At 39.4% G+C, this 21,056-nt stretch overlaps 1 protein-coding gene across 2 annotated transcripts in view; it reads left to right on the forward strand.

Moving 5' to 3' along the window:
* Window positions 1-258: 258 nt before the first annotated feature.
* Window positions 259-21,056, forward strand: part of LOC129769538 (mitogen-activated protein kinase kinase kinase 15) — a 59,316-nt gene continuing 38,518 nt past the window's right edge. The window contains exons 1-2 of one of the 2 annotated variants that reach the window (XM_055771995.1): window positions 259-393; window positions 19,717-20,270. In XM_055771995.1, the coding sequence (XP_055627970.1) occupies window positions 20,258-20,270 (13 nt within the window). In that variant the 5' untranslated portion in view covers window positions 259-393; window positions 19,717-20,257. Of the gene's footprint in view, window positions 394-18,999; window positions 20,271-21,056 lie in introns of those variants that run through there. The other variant, XM_055772071.1, reaches the window with a different exon arrangement.

A 21,056-nucleotide genomic window follows, 5' to 3' on the forward strand; every position in this document is an offset into this window, starting at 1 on the left:
TGATGCAAACAACTTTCCGATACAGTAAGAAATGTACGAGTTATAAGCATTCGGAATCTTTCATTTTTTCCTGCATTTTCCGTGTTTAGGTTTTCATTTTACCCTCCATATACTCCGGTTAGACGTAGTCCCACGTCAAAACTAAACACATTCAAAACCCACGAATCATCCCACCTCTCAGCTAAATATCGCACTCACCAACGATACAAATCCTTCGGCCGTGGTGTTTGTGTGTCACCTCTCGCGGCGCACCGAACAGCGAAAGGCAACTTTGTCGTCTACTTTGTCCCTCGTGTCGAAATCGGACTGTCGTGTGCGGTTGTGTCTCTCTGACCGCAGTGGAAAAAACGTATTTTTTCGCCGGAAAATCTAATTAGATCGGGTCGAAAGAAGGTGAATAGTCTTGCTAAGTGTTTACACACGGGGGGAGCGTTGCGTTTGGAGAATTCGCATGGGTTTAAGTTGCGTTGGGTTCTTGGTCGGGAAGGAATTTCACGATGTTGCGTCGGTCGGTGTGTGAACTGAATATTAGTGAAACGGTGGATGGAAACCAGAGCTGTGTGACATAACTTTAGAGCGTGTGGCGCGAGCTTGTGTGCGCGCAAAGACTTTGTAGTGTCCATTGATTGCGAATTTCGGAAATCGCACACAGAATTAATAGAATCGCGGCTGGATGCGTCCTGCATTTTAAATGCGGTGATTGGTTTCTTTGATAGCTAGCGGCTATGTTTATCGGCAGGATCACGGTTCATCCTGCATATCTGCAGTGCGCGATAATGTGATAGGATGCCATTCGCTTCCTGATGCTGCATCGGTATCTGTATTCGTACCACCAGCTGCATTGCTGCACTCTATGGGCTAGAGAGAAGTGCAACCTGTATAAATAAACAAAATAATCGAATATGTTTTCATGCATGTGCGACAATCAAAACAAACATCAACACCCGCTGCTGGGTGTTGAAATTATTCGCAGAATAAGAACTGTATAAAAACAACATCTTTGGAATGTGTCGTTCAGAGATGCCAGGTGATTTTTTCAAATGTCTACAAAACATAGAAAAAGGTATATACGAATCATATTTTGAACAATGTTTATTCTGATCGATATGGTTGTGTTATGCGCTATTAAACCTAACCCTATGTTCAATGTATGTGCTCCCGTGGCCGAGTGGTTAGCGTCATATCTAACATGCCGGGTGTTCGGGTTCGATTCCCGTTCTGGTCGGGGGAATTTTTCGTCAAAGAAATTTCCTCCGACTTGCACTGTGATCACGCGTATTCTCTAGAGCTTGCCACTCAGAATGCATTCAAGGCGTGTTATTTGGCATAGAAATCTCAACTAAGTACTAATAAAAATGACGCAAGTAATACTACGTTGAGACGGCGAAGTTCCTCTAGGAACGTTAGTGCCATTGAAGAAGAAGAAGAAGATGTTCAATGTATAAAACAAACTGTTTTTTTCATTTTTCAAACTGATTTTATTGATGGGACTAACGAAATTGATTTTTGTTCGAAAGTGGAAAAGGATGTTCAGACGAGATAACGCATTCCTATATCTTCTATCTATAGAAATAAAAATTGAAGGCCAAATGTGTTGGTGTGCCCTAAACCCGAGGAAGGAATAGTCCAATTTGAGCTGTCTTTATTTTGTAATATTCTCTGTATCAAACATGTATTCCATGCAATGGAGAAACATGTTATTTCCATACCAGAGCTGTCATAGCCTTTTTTTTCGGCGAACATGGTAGTTTGTATGCCTATAGTGCTGAATTCAAAGTGTTTTTTGTGTGTGAAATTCACGGCTGAAATTGCTGAAAAATTGTGCAACAGACGGCGAATTTGAATAATTATCAGATAAGTACAAGTTGCTTGCATGTTGATAATTATTCTGTGTATATTTGGGTGATTTTGCGTCACGGCTCTACGGCTCGCTATCGCTCAGGATAGCAACCGTAGCTGCTTGTGTTGTGTTTTGTGTATTGTTGTATTGTTTTTTTTCATCCGCTTTAGCCATTGCTGCCGCACGGGGCCTACTCGAGATGAGCGAGTGTAATGCGTGTGACGGCAAAATAATGATTAGCGATGATCCTGTCGCTTGTGTAGGTAAGTGCGGTGTTCGATTCCATCGGCGCTGTACTTCACTTACAAAGGCAACAGCGAAACTGATTGCAGATAATGCGAATATTCAGTTTGTATGTGACGAATGTTTGTCGAACCAGAAATGTGGCGTGCGAGATGATGGTTTAGATGTTGTGGGATTGCAAAGAGAGATGGAAAAGGTCTCGCTTTCTCTCACTAGCATTCAAGAAAACATCATCGAGCAAATAAACATTGCGATTGAGAAGGAAAGGGATAAGCTTGTTAAATCTTTCGACGAGCTTTTCAAAGAGAAGCTTGCAAGCTTGGAAACCAGTGTTGCCAAAAAGTTTGAAAATATAAAAAGTTTATTCTCTGAAAAAAATTATGTAGATAGGGACACAGCTGTTATGAACAGGAAGCGACATGTTAGTCCAAGCACAATTAGTGCCAATTTGGACACACCGAGTAAAAAAATTATGTTGATGAATAACAATAATGATTTGATGCAAAAAGGTAATTTGAAAGAAAAGGTGATGCTGAATAATAATAGCAAGAACATTGTAAGTTATGCGAATGTCGTTGCTCGTAAGGCTCGTCCGGTGATTGTGGTGAAACCAGTTGAGTCTAATAAAAAGAGTGAAGAAACAAGAAAAATTTTAAAAACTAAATTAGATCCCAAAATACACAAAATAGCCAATTTCAAGAACGGGAAAGATGGCTCGATTATTGTTGAATGTGCGGAAGGGGATAATGTAGAAAATGTAAAACAAAGAATTGAAAGCAATCTTGGAGAGAGGTTTAATACGTTTATACCAAAACCGATCAAACCAAAATTGAAAATTATTGGGATGAGCGATCAATATTCCTCTGAGGTTTTTATCGATTATTTAAAAAGTCAGAATGATAACATTTCTATCACTGATGTTAAAGTTGTTGCGAAGTATGAAAATCCACGCTTGAAATATAATAAATATAACACGATTATTGAAGTTGATCATGACACTTATGGCCACCTGATGACTGCTGGTAAAGTAAGTGTTGGGTGGGATAAATGTAATGTGATTGAAGCCTTTAATGTTTTGCGATGTTTCAAATGTGGAGAATTTGGACATAAGAGCACCGACTGCAAAAAAGAACAAACATGTTCAAGATGTAATGGAAAACATAAAACATCTGAGTGTTCATCAACAGAATGGAAATGTATAAATTGCTTGAAAGTTAAAAAGGAACAAAAAATGAATTTGGATGAAAATCATCCAACTTATAGTACACAGTGTCCTGTGTATCGGAGATTGCTGGAGAAGCAAAAAAGCAACATTTTTCAAACTAAATAGCAATTTCGGAAAACTACATGTGAAAGTAAGTTGGCAATAATCTATTTGAATATAGCTGGGCTTTGTACAAATTACGCAGAAATGCGATTACTTGTAGAAAACGTGCGTCCTCAGATGGTTTTTCTTTCTGAAACTCACATAGTTCATGAAGAATCATTTGACCAGTACAACATACCGGGTTACAAAGTTGTTTTTTGTTTGTCGCACTCTAAACACACAGGAGGTGTTGCAATTTATGCAAAAGAATCAGTTAATTTCAACATTCGGTTAAACGAAGCTGTTGAAAATAATTGGTTCTTGGCTATTTCAGTTGAAAGGGGCATGCAGATAGGAAATTATGGAATTGTATACCATTCCCCTAGTTCCAGTGACCAGCGATTTATTGAAATTTTGGAGAACTGGTGGGAAAATATCGTTGATTGCAGTAAATTAAATGTAATTGCTGGTGATTTTAATATTGACTGGCTCAATGTACGAAATTCGAATCAATTGAAACAATTATCGCATTATTTCAACTTGAAACAAACGGTTCTCGAAGCTACTAGAATTTCTAAACATAGTAGAACTCTGATTGATCACGTCTTTTCAAATTTTGCTACTGTTCATTCTTCGACCGAGGCCAAATTTAAAATAACTGACCATGAGACAATTTTTGTATACATTGAGAATGGACAGCATGACAGTGATGGAAATAAAGTAAAGATCAAATGTTGGAAACGATATTCTAAAGAATCCTTGTCTCAGCTTGTGTCGGCAAGCCTGGATTTTGTGGCAATGACTGGACATCTGAATGATAAAGCAGCTGTTCTAACTAATATTTTGAGAGAGTGTACGAATAAATTAGTAGTTGAAAAACATATTGATTTGAGCAATTCGAACAGCTGGTACTCTTTGGATCTGATGCGCCTCAAACGCAAAAGAGACAAAAAGTACAAAAAGTTTTTGAGAACTAATTCAGAAAACCATTGGAACATGTACACCTTAGCGCGGAACATATATTCACGGGCCTTGAAAAAGACTAGATGTGAATATATACAGAGGAAAATCGATGAACATCAAAATAATAGTAAAGGGCTATGGAGAATATTAAAAACATTATTAAATTCGAAAAATAGTATACCGCGTTCCATAGTTTTCGGAGGGTCAGAAGAACAGTCAGACCAAATTATTGCAGAGAAATTTAACAGTTATTTCGTTAATAGTGTTCTGCTGATCAACCAAAGTATTGCGTTGGTCAGAGAACCTGACGAAATAATACAGCCGATTACTATCAATAGCAGACTAGATTGTTTTTCACCTATCACTTTTGTTGAATTGAAAGGTATCTGTTTTTCATTGCAAAAATCGGCTGGTACCGATAATGTCAACGCGAAAGTGATTCAAGATTGCTTTCACATCATTGGACACGATCTGCTGGACCTGATAAATGACTCTTTACGAACTGGGCACGTGCCAAAGGTTTGGAAGGAATCCCTTGTGGTTCCAATCCCCAAAGTTAATGGGACGGATAAAGCCGAAGAGTACCGCCCTATTAACATGCTGCACATATTAGAGAAACTGGTAGAACTTGTTGTGAAAGGTCAGCTGATACATTTTATAGATAATAACAGTTTGCTAATTCCAGAACAGTCGGGATATCGAGAGGGACACTCTTGTGAAACCGCGCTGAATCTGGTATTAGCAAAATGGAAAGAGAATATCGAGGCGAAAGAGACTATATTTGCGGTATTTCTGGATCTTAAACGCGCTTTTGAAACAATTTCTAGGCCCTTATTGTTACAAACACTGAAGCGCATTGGAATTGTAGGGATGGCGTACAAATGGTTTGAAAGCTATTTGTGCGATAGAACTCAAAAGACTCGTTTCAACGATTCTGTTTCCGATCCCATTGGCAACTCACTCGGGGTGCCACAGGGAAGTGTTTTAGGGCCCATTTTGTTTATTTTATACATAAATGATCTGCGACGAATTTTACGATACTGTGACATTAATTTGTTCGCGGATGATACTGTCCTGTTCATCGCAGCTAAGGATATAAAAGAAACCGCGGAACACATAGACGAAGATTTGCATTCTCTGGCTCAGTGGCTTAAATTTAAACAATTAAAGTTAAATGTTGGCAAAACAAAATACATGCTCATTTCTGCAGCAAACTCCAGTATTGACGTAAATTTTGAAATAGATGGTGAGACATTAGAACGCGTGAAAGAAATCAAATACTTAGGAGTTATTATTGATGACACGTTAACTTTCAAGTCTCACATCAATAATGTCATCAAAAAGATTGCCAAGAAGTACGGCGTTTTGTGTCGTTTGAAGAAAGAGTTGACAATAAACAGTAAAATTAAATTGTATAAATCATTGATTTCACCGCACATAGATTTTTGCTCGTCGATCCTCTTCCTTGCAAATAATACACAATTAACGAGATTGCAGCGTTTACAAAATAAAGTAATGCGTTTGATTTTAAGATGTAGTAGATACACTTCCTCCAGTTTGATGTTGGACGCGCTACAGTGGCTATCTGTGAAGCAAAGAATTTATTACATGACAATGGTGTTCATCTTCAAAATTTTGAACGATATGCTGCCTCGATATTTGTGTGATCGAATTGAAAGAGGAAGTGATGTTCATAGATACAATACAAGAAACGCGAATGATGCAAGAACACCCAACTTTATGTTTAGTAGGTCGCAGAACTCGTTGTTATATAAAGGTATAAATTTCTTCAATTCGATGCCCAGAGAAATTAAACGTGCGGCAACAATGGCAGAGTTCAAGAAAATGTGTATTTCACACGTAAAATCTGTTTTGTAAACAGGTTTTATAATTTTTCCTAAATCATTCATTTATGTTTGCAATTGATAAAAATTAATAAAATTTATTTACAGGTTAAACTACCATGTTCGTACTGATGATGATGATTTTTTTTTTGTTTTGTTTATGTATATTGTAAAAAAAAAAAGTAATAAGCGTTGTCTACGAGAGTTTGAGCCTCGCGCGCGTTTGGTCGGCCTGGACTATGTTAATGGAACACTGGCAGAACACTGATATATAATGAAATTTTTATGTGGGTCTGAAGTGGAAACTGGAATGGGGATAGCTCATTCAGAATTGTCGTAAACTATCTTATCATAAGATGGTTATATCGAGTATTTGTGAATGTGGCAGATCTCTATCATGTTCTAAGTAGACACTTTTAGATATTGGGTTCGATTCCCAATCTGTCAAGGATCTTCCCGGGTTGGAAATTTTCTTGACATGCCTTAAAAAAACTTTGGGTCTGAAGTTGGGATTATCATTATGATAATGTCGATAAGGATAGGACCATTGTTTTTCTTTTAAAGTTTTTGCCTATTTATGATGTTCGATTAATAGAAATTCATGCCTGCAACAGAGTCAGTTCGCTGTTTTGTTTTATAATACTGATATCTTAATTTGGTTAAATATAAATATTATCTATTAGATAAATCGGCCAGTTCAAACCTTTGTAGGGGTATGAGGTGGGTCATCATCATCATCATCATATGCTTGAAGAATCTTGAACGAGAATTTTGTCTGAAAATAACTTTATATTATAGGGACGAATTTTTGTAGAAGTACTAGACAATTTACAGTAAAAGGAAATTGTAAAGGGTCAAAGGGCAATCAATCAATGAAGAGTTCAGTGATTGGACTCACTAACGTTCACTTAGTGGGAAAACGTGGATGTTTGAAAGTGTTCAAATCAAAAAATCTTTTTTAGGCGGGACGAAGTTCGTCGAGAAGGCCAAATGTATTGCTAAGCGTAAAACCTGAAGAAGGAATGGTCCGATTTGAGTCGTCTTTATTTTCTTGTATATCATAGATCCATATATCAATATAGCAGAGAGAAAAATCGGAAAATTCTTGGAAAACTCTGGGGAGAGATCGGAAAATTCAAAAACTTGAGTTCCCATATGTTTTACAATTACATTATGATAAGCGTTGTTGGTCCATTCGCTATAACCATTCGCGCTAACGAAATTGATCTTTGTTAGAAGGTGGAAATGGATTTTCAGACGAAATAACTTACTCCTATCTCTTTTATCTATCTATAGAAATAAAAATTCAAAGGCTAAATGTGTTGCTAAGCGCAAATTCCGGAAAACGAATGGTCCGATTTGAATCGTTTTTATTTTGTGGTGTTCGTCTCTGTCCATAGATCAATGTTATGGTGAGAAAAAGTTTTGAAATTTTTGAAAAGCTTCGATAGAATATTCGAAAAAAAAATCCCGTACGTCCACATTGACATTGTTGTTATTTTTCGCATTTGTTTTTAGATTTCGCATTTGCGGAATTAAGCTTCGTGTTCCGTTAGTGTGGAGCAAAAATTATTCTCAGGTGCAATATAAAAATCTTGAATATATATATAGTAAATGTTGCAATTTAGCAATTTACTCATTCGTGTGTTTGAATTAAATTTTCTATAATTTAAGAGGTCAAAGGTATTAAAAAGATGTTTAAGTCCGCATGTAATTTCCATGATATCCTTTAAGAGAATGCGTGACACCTCTTTGCAGTTGTTGACATATCCCCATTATAGTTTACCACTATGATAAATACAAGCGTAAATTTCATTTCCATCTAAGCTAAAGCCACTAGATGTTTTATACTTTGAATAGCATTTACCCCGCCTGCAGCAAAGCCAATGCACCGAAGTAGTCTCGAAATTTGAGCTCGCTACCAGTGGAGGTTTTGATTTCCATAACCAGTGCTTTCCGACTGACATCAGAAAACATGTCACATTGTGATGGAGTATTTTTTAAGAGCGATCTTTTTGGCTTTTGCGAGAGCAAAACACGAACATGGTCATATGTCGCAATTTGTTTCTTCATTTCAATGCACCCATTGCACTGAGTATTCATCGCGCTTCCGGAGGTCTTTTTCGCATTAGACACACACATACACACACATTCGATCATATTCGATTAAATATTTTTTCCCCTAGCACCCACCGTTATTTCACGTTTCTTAACCACTTGACTTTATCTTTGGCTATCCATAAAAACAGTAAGATTCCTCAGAGGAGATGCAATATTTATACGCTAGCGACGGCATACTTACTGTGTAAGGGCGGATTTAACGTCGCAGATATGCTCATTTTGTTATTCTCTTTGTTGTTTCTTTTCTCGGGGCTGCATAACTTTCCCGTTCTTGACAATACGGTTAGGTAAGCACACAAATGGACAGAACAAATGTATGAGAAAAATGGGAATACTTTCAATTTTCATCAATTTAAACCATTTCCAGACTATGGGATTGCAATGTATAGCATATCAAACAAATCTTAGAGAATTCCCGATTCGATTGGTATGCCAACCGTCAAAATCCATTCCCAGCGAAGATAGTTATTAACGTTAAGTTCCATTAAAAAGTGACCTGTTTTCTGCACCTGCACCCTGAATGAAAGACGTAATCCTACGTCAAAAAATAATCAAAATCAATAGTGTCGATATCTACGATGGTGTGAAGCAAAAAAAAATATTACTCCGTTTCTTGGAATACATATGTGATACGAAAAGGTTAATTTTTATTCATAATTTTCATGTTCATTGTGCGTTAATTTGCCTAAAAATTCATTACCACTTCCGAACAAAGATCAATTTCGTTAACTCAAATATCGAATGGACTAATAACGATTATTACGATGTACAGGGTTTTCCATTTCGGGCTTCCGAAAGTATACAGCCCTGCGCTGACAACCGTTTGACATAGCTGTCAACCAAAGCGTCATATCGTTAGTTGAATGTCTGCCATTTTACAATATGGATCGTTTTAGCATCGCACAACGTGTTAATTTTGTTAAATTATACTATAAAATGATGGAAAACCGGCATATGTTTTTCGAGCATTACGGACGGATTTTGGTCGTCATGGACGGCCTACAGAGCACACAAACGCTAATTTAGTGCGTGAATTCGAACAAACTGGATCCGTAGTGGATATTGTGAAACCTGTGCATCTTCGTAATGTGCGTTCGACCGAAAATATTGCTGCTGTTGCTGCCAGTGTGGAGGATGACCCGAATGTTTCGATTCCACGGCGTGCTCAGCAATTGGGCTTGTCAAACACATCATTGTGGCGAATTTTGCATTTGGACTTGCACCTACATCCATATAAAGTCCAACTGGTACAAAAATTAGAGCGTGGTGACCATGGAATGCGTCGGGCATACGTCGATTGGGTGAACGAGCAACAACAGCAAAATGCTGAATTTTCGCATCAAATTTTCTTCAGCGATGAGGCACATTTCGAGCTCGGTGGCTATGTGAACACCCAAAATTTCCGTATGTGGGGCTCAGAAATTCCACACGTGATTGTCTGCCAAAAGTCACTGTTTGGTGCGCATTATGATCTGGTGGAGTCATCGGGCCGTATTTCTTTGAAAATGAGATGGCGAGACAGTAACTGTGAATGGTGAGCGCTATGGCCGCATGTTAACCGATTTTTTTTGCCACAAATTGAATATATGGATACGGATGACATTGGTTTCAGCAGGACGGCGCCACGTGCCATACAACACGAGCGAACATGGCCATATTGCGAACGAAATTTGAGGGACGCATAATTTCGCGTTTTGGTGATGCCAATTGGCCATCCAGATCATGCGATTTGATCCTGCTAGACTTTTTTTGTGGGGTTATGCGAAAGACCGTGTCTATGCCAACTCTCTGCAAACTCTTGAACATTTGAAAGACAACATTCGTGAAGTTATGACCGAGATACCGCCCCATATGTGCCGAAAAGCAGTGTTTGGATTTCGATCAAAATCGAATGATACACAATGTGTCATGCAAGTAAACTCTCACGAACATATAACCAAATATGAGAGGATCATTCAGATACTTGTATGAATGTCAGTAATCACTTGTGTAATATTTAGTGATTAAACTCAGAGAGGAACGAAGACTGTTGATGGCATATCCGATCTGTATCAAACATCGCATACCATTTTCGAAGCCTGCATACAAGTTTGAACCATATCGTCCCGCTCTACTATAGCGAAACCCACTGCACAGGCAAGTGCAAAGCAATAAATGATACAAGAAAAATTACGTCATCATTCGGTCACCATTTGCGGAGAGCAACAAATGGGGAAAGAGAGCGGTGTTGCTAGTAAAACTATGTGGTCTATATGAATATACACATTTCAAGGGATAGAGGCGTTAAAAATGGAAAATATAATCTGACTACCCTTCCCTTAGCCTCTATCGAGCTAAATAATCATATAGTTTGCACTCTCTGAGACTTAAAAATCAGGATCTGCTACATTAGCTGAATATGAATCTTTCGCTTTGCGTTGTCCGTACGATCCTGCTGTTTCTAGATGCATGGAGAGGTCGGTATGCATATGTTAGAGGCAAAGAAGAAAATAAGCTTTCTGCACCGAAAGCGTATATGATAGCTTTGCTTGCATGCTGGTGTGCAATGAAGTGCGAGCCGATGCAGAGTTGTCTCGTTCTCTTTTGTGTCGTGATTTGCAGCACATAACAACAATAGAATACCGCTGGGGGAAATGTTTTGGCAAACACTGCCGAAAAGTCATCGGAAATTACCTGTTCCGGATCAAGGTGTGCGAGGAAGCCCTAGGTGGACATATGAATGATGTTGTATTTCACACATAATGGCATAAACCAAACTTTAATTTGAAATAAAAGTTTCATCGAAATTCGAATTCTAAGTGTGTTTTATTTCAATTTACTTTCGGAATTTAAAGTTGGAAAACCCTGTACAATGGAACCTCGATCATCCGCGAGCGGATTATCCGCGGAAGCGAGTTTCATAGTAACTCTCGTAGCCTTCTCGAAATTCGTCAGTTGCTAATTTATTCTGGTGTTGACTTTTACATAATCTGAACACTGGTGTACATGCTTATAGATGGATACTTTAAGGATTTCTGTATTGATAATAGTTTTCATGATGAAATATGTTTTTTCGTGTTTGAACCTCATTTTTAGTACTTTATTGCGTTATCCGTGATTTTCGTAATACGCGCTGACTTTGCTGGACTATTACGCTGATAATCGGGGTTCTACTGTAATTGGAAAACATAGGGTGTCCATTTTGACGTAGGACTACGTCTAACCGGAAGATATAGGGGGTGAAATGAAAATCTAGGCACTGAACAAGTAGGAAAAAATGCAAGATTTGGAACGCTTATAACTCGAGCATTTCTCAATAGATCGCAAAGGTTTTTGCATCAATTGATAGGAAATATATCTACGCATCTATCATAACGAATAACATTTCATTTTTCTTGAGATAAATAATTGAATAATTGTGAAATATCAAGCATTGTCAAAATGCACTATGTGCCCATTTTTGATTGGTCCATTTTGTGCTCCTCAAATCGTACCGACCAAAACGGTCAACCAGAGCAGCAGCGAAATACAATGAAGCACGATTGGAAAGGAAAAAGAAAAAATATGAACGAAACATTGGTCGCAGTCTCACACATGCGTAATTCTCGAGCCAGCCAGTCAGCTTAAAAATCCCCGCTCCGCTGCCGTAGCGATCATTCTTTGTGTGGACACCGACTGGACAACATCGTTGCTGGACGAGCTGGATGGCTAGGGCTCGAGTGCCTTTCTCAAGGCAATGGGGGCGGAGGTGTAATGAAGGAGTTAGAGTAGAGTTTTAAGGGCCTTTCTCAAGGCTAGAGACGAATGAACTAAAAAGTTCAAAGTCTCTATAATACAAAACCACCACCACCACCACCGTAACGATCATTCTCATCTGAACCGTCCACACATCGTTTCGCATGACATCACATCAACAAACCAACACAAGCAGCCATGGTTGGATATGGCAAAGGAGGAAAAGTGAAGGGAAAGGCAAAATCCCGCCCGAACCGTGTTAGTCTGGAGTTCCACGCAAGGGTAGCTAGGCCGAGCGCGTTAGTACCAGTGAATCAGTCCACCTAGCCGGCGTTATATAGTTTCGGCCGCCGAAGTGGAAAAGCTGCTCGCGACGATAAGAAAACCCGCATTCAGAACAGACCACATTCGGTTCGGTGGACATCAAGACAACACAACAGGCAGTTGCAGCGAGTGGCGAGTGGCAAACGCAATCGCAAAACGGCATCAGGTAGCAGAAGAAAAAAGTTTGTTCTTTATACAAACTGCTTTGGTGGCAAATCCAGAACAAGGCGGCATCGAGGGCGTTCGAAATGGTTTTTTTCAAAACCACGAGTACTAAGTTTTCTAAATTGGAACCATTCCAAAAAACACGGCGCTTATCAGGGCCATTAAACCTTTCAAAAAAGAGTTTACGAAATACAGTTTAATGCTTTCTAAAACAATATCCAAAATAATAATAAAACACAAATTGATTTTTTCATAATTTGTTTGCCAGGATATGATGAGTATGTGAATTTGGCAGTTGTTCTGAGCTTATTGATGGTTGGGGACTTTCCTGATTATTCAATTTTCACCAATTCTCAAATTGCTTCTAGATTGAAGTACAGTAATTTATATTTAGCTCGACATTGAGCTAATTGGATGGATCTGTAATGCGACATTTTTGTAAACATAGAGTTCGGGGTCCAAATTATGACCCCACATTGAAAGTCGACACTGTACCACTGTCATCGGAAATGTTCAATTACAGGTTTCAATTGCCTCAAATACGACACTGAGTGTTTCTCCGGCACGTCGCATTAAATGTAATTTACTGAACAACATGTCACAAGCTGGATGGGAAGAAATTTTCCAACTGTGAAAGCTGTGTGGCAAACGCAAACGCTAAACAGGAAGGTTTAACCGAACAAGATGGGAGTATCAAGTGATTAAACAGTAAACTAATCCATTTTTCAGGTAGATAGGTAGGTATTCACGTAGGAGAAGAAAATAAAACAATATATTTAAAATATATATTTAACAAAAGCTGTCCCCTTTGTATAGTCCTACGTCACTCCGGTTATGTCCCCGACATAACCCACCCGTCTTTTCCTTTCAAATTTTTGCGAAACTTTTCCGTTTTTTTCCGGAACATTGATCTATGGGCAGAGGCGAATATAACGAAATAAAGATAGCTCAAATCGCACAATTCGTTTTCGAGTTTTGCGCTGAGCAACACATTTGGCAATTCGTTTTAATTTATATAGATTTAAAAAATAGAAGACACTCACATAGAATAATTAGATAAATCTGATAATGTCTGAATTTTTCAAGGATCGATCCCTATACCGTTTAGAAAACCGATTCGTCAGCATCGATCTTTCGATAGAGATCGCCCAATCTTATATTAGACTTACTCCCACATCTGGCATCTCTGTCGTCACTTCCACTTTATCGCAATGCACCGAAGTAGTCTCGAAATTTGAGCTCGCTACCAGTGGAGGTTTTGATTTCCATAACCAGTGCTTTCCGACTGACATCAGAAAACATGTCACATTGTGATGGAGTATTTTTTAAGAGCGATCTTTTTGGCTTTTGCGAGAGCAAAACACGAACATGGTCATATGTCGCAATTTGTTTCTTCATTTCAATGCACCCATTGCACTGAGTATTCATCGCGCTTCCGGAGGTCTTTTTCGCATTAGACACACACATACACACACATTCGATCATATTCGATTAAATATTTTTTCCCCTAGCACCCACCGTTATTTCACGTTTCTTAACCACTTGACTTTATCTTTGGCTATCCATAAAAACAGTAAGATTCCTCAGAGGAGATGCAATATTTATACGCTAGCGACGGCATACTTACTGTGTAAGGGCGGATTTAACGTCGCAGATATGCTCATTTTGTTATTCTCTTTGTTGTTTCTTTTCTCGGGGCTGCATAACTTTCCCGTTCTTGACAATACGGTTAGGTAAGCACACAAATGGACAGAACAAATGTATGAGAAAAATGGGAATACTTTCAATTTTCATCAATTTAAACCATTTCCAGACTATGGGATTGCAATGTATAGCATATCAAACAAATCTTAGAGAATTCCCGATTCGATTGGTATGCCAACCGTCAAAATCCATTCCCAGCGAAGATAGTTATTAACGTTAAGTTCCATTAAAAAGTGACCTGTTTTCTGCACCTGCACCCTGAATGAAAGACGTAATCCTACGTCAAAAAATAATCAAAATCAATAGTGTCGATATCTACGATGGTGTGAAGCAAAAAAAAATATTACTCCGTTTCTTGGAATACATATGTGATACGAAAAGGTTAATTTTTATTCATAATTTTCATGTTCATTGTGCGTTAATTTGCCTAAAAATTCATTACCACTTCCGAACAAAGATCAATTTCGTTAACTCAAATATCGAATGGACTAATAACGATTATTACGATGTACAGGGTTTTCCATTTCGGGCTTCCGAAAGTATACAGCCCTGCGCTGACAACCGTTTGACATAGCTGTCAACCAAAGCGTCATATCGTTAGTTGAATGTCTGCCATTTTACAATATGGATCGTTTTAGCATCGCACAACGTGTTAATTTTGTTAAATTATACTATAAAATGATGGAAAACCGGCATATGTTTTTCGAGCATTACGGACGGATTTTGGTCGTCATGGACGGCCTACAGAGCACACAAACGCTAATTTAGTGCGTGAATTCGAACAAACTGGATCCGTAGTGGATATTGTGAAACCTGTGCATCTTCGTAATGTGCGTTCGACCGAAAATATTGCTGCTGTTGCTGCCAGTGTGGAGGATGACCCGAATGTTTCGATTCCACGGCGTGCTCAGCAATTGGGCTTGTCAAACACATCATTGTGGCGAATTTTGCATTTGGACTTGCACCTACATCCATATAAAGTCCAACTGGTACAAAAATTAGAGCGTGGTGACCATGGAATGCGTCGGGCATACGTCGATTGGGTGAACGAGCAACAACAGCAAAATGCTGAATTTTCGCATCAAATTTTCTTCAGCGATGAGGCACATTTCGAGCTCGGTGGCTATGTGAACACCCAAAATTTCCGTATGTGGGGCTCAGAAATTCCACACGTGATTGTCTGCCAAAAGTCACTGTTTGGTGCGCATTATGATCTGGTGGAGTCATCGGGCCGTATTTCTTTGAAAATGAGATGGCGAGACAGTAACTGTGAATGGTGAGCGCTATGGCCGCATGTTAACCGATTTTTTTTGCCACAAATTGAATATATGGATACGGATGACATTGGTTTCAGCAGGACGGCGCCACGTGCCATACAACACGAGCGAACATGGCCATATTGCGAACGAAATTTGAGGGACGCATAATTTCGCGTTTTGGTGATGCCAATTGGCCATCCAGATCATGCGATTTGATCCTGCTAGACTTTTTTTGTGGGGTTATGCGAAAGACCGTGTCTATGCCAACTCTCTGCAAACTCTTGAACATTTGAAAGACAACATTCGTGAAGTTATGACCGAGATACCGCCCCATATGTGCCGAAAAGCAGTGTTTGGATTTCGATCAAAATCGAATGATACACAATGTGTCATGCAAGTAAACTCTCACGAACATATAACCAAATATGAGAGGATCATTCAGATACTTGTATGAATGTCAGTAATCACTTGTGTAATATTTAGTGATTAAACTCAGAGAGGAACGAAGACTGTTGATGGCATATCCGATCTGTATCAAACATCGCATACCATTTTCGAAGCCTGCATACAAGTTTGAACCATATCGTCCCGCTCTACTATAGCGAAACCCACTGCACAGGCAAGTGCAAAGCAATAAATGATACAAGAAAAATTACGTCATCATTCGGTCACCATTTGCGGAGAGCAACAAATGGGGAAAGAGAGCGGTGTTGCTAGTAAAACTATGTGGTCTATATGAATATACACATTTCAAGGGATAGAGGCGTTAAAAATGGAAAATATAATCTGACTACCCTTCCCTTAGCCTCTATCGAGCTAAATAATCATATAGTTTGCACTCTCTGAGACTTAAAAATCAGGATCTGCTACATTAGCTGAATATGAATCTTTCGCTTTGCGTTGTCCGTACGATCCTGCTGTTTCTAGATGCATGGAGAGGTCGGTATGCATATGTTAGAGGCAAAGAAGAAAATAAGCTTTCTGCACCGAAAGCGTATATGATAGCTTTGCTTGCATGCTGGTGTGCAATGAAGTGCGAGCCGATGCAGAGTTGTCTCGTTCTCTTTTGTGTCGTGATTTGCAGCACATAACAACAATAGAATACCGCTGGGGGAAATGTTTTGGCAAACACTGCCGAAAAGTCATCGGAAATTACCTGTTCCGGATCAAGGTGTGCGAGGAAGCCCTAGGTGGACATATGAATGATGTTGTATTTCACACATAATGGCATAAACCAAACTTTAATTTGAAATAAAAGTTTCATCGAAATTCGAATTCTAAGTGTGTTTTATTTCAATTTACTTTCGGAATTTAAAGTTGGAAAACCCTGTACAATGGAACCTCGATCATCCGCGAGCGGATTATCCGCGGAAGCGAGTTTCATAGTAACTCTCGTAGCCTTCTCGAAATTCGTCAGTTGCTAATTTATTCTGGTGTTGACTTTTACATAATCTGAACACTGGTGTACATGCTTATAGATGGATACTTTAAGGATTTCTGTATTGATAATAGTTTTCATGATGAAATATGTTTTTTCGTGTTTGAACCTCATTTTTAGTACTTTATTGCGTTATCCGTGATTTTCGTAATACGCGCTGACTTTGCTGGACTATTACGCTGATAATCGGGGTTCTACTGTAATTGGAAAACATAGGGTGTCCATTTTGACGTAGGACTACGTCTAACCGGAAGATATAGGGGGTGAAATGAAAATCTAGGCACTGAACAAGTAGGAAAAAATGCAAGATTTGGAACGCTTATAACTCGAGCATTTCTCAATAGATCGCAAAGGTTTTTGCATCAATTGATAGGAAATATATCTACGCATCTATCATAACGAATAACATTTCATTTTTCTTGAGATAAATAATTGAATAATTGTGAAATATCAAGCATTGTCAAAATGCACTATGTGCCCATTTTTGATTGGTCCATTTTGTGCTCCTCAAATCGTACCGACCAAAACGGTCAACCAGAGCAGCAGCGAAATACAATGAAGCACGATTGGAAAGGAAAAAGAAAAAATATGAACGAAACATTGGTCGCAGTCTCACACATGCGTAATTCTCGAGCCAGCCAGTCAGCTTAAAAATCCCCGCTCCGCTGCCGTAGCGATCATTCTTTGTGTGGACACCGACTGGACAACATCGTTGCTGGACGAGCTGGATGGCTAGGGCTCGAGTGCCTTTCTCAAGGCAATGGGGGCGGAGGTGTAATGAAGGAGTTAGAGTAGAGTTTTAAGGGCCTTTCTCAAGGCTAGAGACGAATGAACTAAAAAGTTCAAAGTCTCTATAATACAAAACCACCACCACCACCACCGTAACGATCATTCTCATCTGAACCGTCCACACATCGTTTCGCATGACATCACATCAACAAACCAACACAAGCAGCCATGGTTGGATATGGCAAAGGAGGAAAAGTGAAGGGAAAGGCAAAATCCCGCCCGAACCGTGTTAGTCTGGAGTTCCACGCAAGGGTAGCTAGGCCGAGCGCGTTAGTACCAGTGAATCAGTCCACCTAGCCGGCGTTATATAGTTTCGGCCGCCGAAGTGGAAAAGCTGCTCGCGACGATAAGAAAACCCGCATTCAGAACAGACCACATTCGGTTCGGTGGACATCAAGACAACACAACAGGCAGTTGCAGCGAGTGGCGAGTGGCAAACGCAATCGCAAAACGGCATCAGGTAGCAGAAGAAAAAAGTTTGTTCTTTATACAAACTGCTTTGGTGGCAAATCCAGAACAAGGCGGCATCGAGGGCGTTCGAAATGGTTTTTTTCAAAACCACGAGTACTAAGTTTTCTAAATTGGAACCATTCCAAAAAACACGGCGCTTATCAGGGCCATTAAACCTTTCAAAAAAGAGTTTACGAAATACAGTTTAATGCTTTCTAAAACAATATCCAAAATAATAATAAAACACAAATTGATTTTTTCATAATTTGTTTGCCAGGATATGATGAGTATGTGAATTTGGCAGTTGTTCTGAGCTTATTGATGGTTGGGGACTTTCCTGATTATTCAATTTTCACCAATTCTCAAATTGCTTCTAGATTGAAGTACAGTAATTTATATTTAGCTCGACATTGAGCTAATTGGATGGATCTGTAATGCGACATTTTTGTAAACATAGAGTTCGGGGTCCAAATTATGACCCCACATTGAAAGTCGACACTGTACCACTGTCATCGGAAATGTTCAATTACAGGTTTCAATTGCCTCAAATACGACACTGAGTGTTTCTCCGGCACGTCGCATTAAATGTAATTTACTGAACAACATGTCACAAGCTGGATGGGAAGAAATTTTCCAACTGTGAAAGCTGTGTGGCAAACGCAAACGCTAAACAGGAAGGTTTAACCGAACAAGATGGGAGTATCAAGTGATTAAACAGTAAACTAATCCATTTTTCAGGTAGATAGGTAGGTATTCACGTAGGAGAAGAAAATAAAACAATATATTTAAAATATATATTTAACAAAAGCTGTCCCCTTTGTATAGTCCTACGTCACTCCGGTTATGTCCCCGACATAACCCACCCGTCTTTTCCTTTCAAATTTTTGCGAAACTTTTCCGTTTTTTTCCGGAACATTGATCTATGGGCAGAGGCGAATATAACGAAATAAAGATAGCTCAAATCGCACAATTCGTTTTCGAGTTTTGCGCTGAGCAACACATTTGGCAATTCGTTTTAATTTATATAGATTTAAAAAATAGAAGACACTCACATAGAATAATTAGATAAATCTGATAATGTCTGAATTTTTCAAGGATCGATCCCTATACCGTTTAGAAAACCGATTCGTCAGCATCGATCTTTCGATAGAGATCGCCCAATCTTATATTAGACTTACTCCCACATCTGGCATCTCTGTCGTCACTTCCACTTTATCGCAATTCAGGACCATTCACGTTTCAGCCTTCATTCACCACCACAATCAGACGCCTACTTGTTTTGGCTCGCCTCTGTTTTCATTTGGCGAAACTCTTTCGGAGTCACAACGCGCGCAGTATTCGTGTGTGAGCGGAAAAGAAACAAAAATACATAAAACCTGAGACATAAAACTAGACAAAACATTTTGTTGCCGTCGTCACATCGTTTTTCGATTCTCGAAGACACCACCATCGTTGGCTGGCGCTGAAACGCACGGACAATTATTGTGTTGCAAAATAATACCATCCGCGCCATCGGAGGGATTTGAGATGCGTTAATAATTGTGTTTCTTTCGCAGTGTTTGTTTGTATCCTTGAACGTTGTTGTTTCTTCGATTCGACCGACCGTAAGAAAGTCTAAAGTTCAATTCTGTGTGGTTCATAAAACTCTCGGTTTCGAACGGTGATTGATATTAAAAGAAACAAATTCAAAGTCTAGTGTTCCGAGTTCCGATCCGAATTGTGCATTCACCGAGGCGCCAGAGTGTGAAACGTGGGTGTTGCGCTGCAAATTGTAGTGGGAGTGAAACAAAGCAAACTCCCCGTGCGAGTGCCCAATACATAAATTAAGGTGACCGCTTGTGGTGAAGAAAACAAATCACGACAACACGAGAATGAGCCGGATGTTCTAAATTAATGAACACACTGCAGAAAAGCAGTTTGGTTTCGATGTAGACGAGTGATCGCAAAATCGGAGTAAAACAGAGCGACGACGACGCGTTTTAAGCGTTGCGTGCATAGTGTTGGCGCCTTGCAACACTGGCGACAGAACCGGAAATAACCGAGCCGGAGACGGAGGTGGCTGCACTGGCGACAGCAGCTGCAGCGGTGGTAACCACAATGGAGGAGACAGGTAAGCGAAACAGCGGGGAAACAGAGACAGGTTTTGGGTTCCTCTTTATTTACTCTGTTGTCGGGGTTTCCTCTTGGGTTATTTATAGCAGAAAATATTGTGCTGAAAATAGAATTGCGTCGGAAGGTGAGGGAGAGTTCAAGCAGGATGCACTTGACCGTTCACCGAGCGATAAAATGAATGCAACCATGGATGATTGTGCTGCCAATTCAATAGTCAGGAGCATCCTTCAGTTCAATGCCTAATTTGGATCATCAGCGTGAGCGCTATTAACATATGCCGGACGCACGCTTACAATTATATTATTATTCAATCGCTTTAGGAAATTAAGTTTGTGTCGTGCTTTTTGTCGTGTGTAATTTGCGCACATGTAGCCAATTTAAATCGTTGGATCCGACGTGATTACATAACTTCTAGAGTAATTATTATCCTGACTAGTTGTGTGGATAGCAACATTCCAAGATGCCACGATAACGCCTCTCAAAAAAGCCGGCAAATATTGCACCCATTGTAAAGTTTAAACTTATCAGCGCAGATAACAGGATTTCGCAAACGCGAATCACATTCCTCCACTCCCTGATTGCTGCTGCTTGGCAAACAAAAAATTCTGTCAACACAACAGTCGAAACAAATTAACATCTTTGAACGCCCAATTAGAATCGGAATCATGTGTTGGAAACGTGACCACAAACACGGATTGCTTTTAGCTTTTTCGCGCAAATTGGCGAACGAAAAATCACACCTTTTGAACCAACACAAACGACCGACAAGATTGTTTCGATGCAT

This window comes from Toxorhynchites rutilus, chromosome 1 (assembly GCF_029784135.1).
Source record: "Toxorhynchites rutilus septentrionalis strain SRP chromosome 1, ASM2978413v1, whole genome shotgun sequence".
Taxonomy (NCBI): Eukaryota; Metazoa; Arthropoda; class Insecta; order Diptera; family Culicidae; genus Toxorhynchites; species Toxorhynchites rutilus.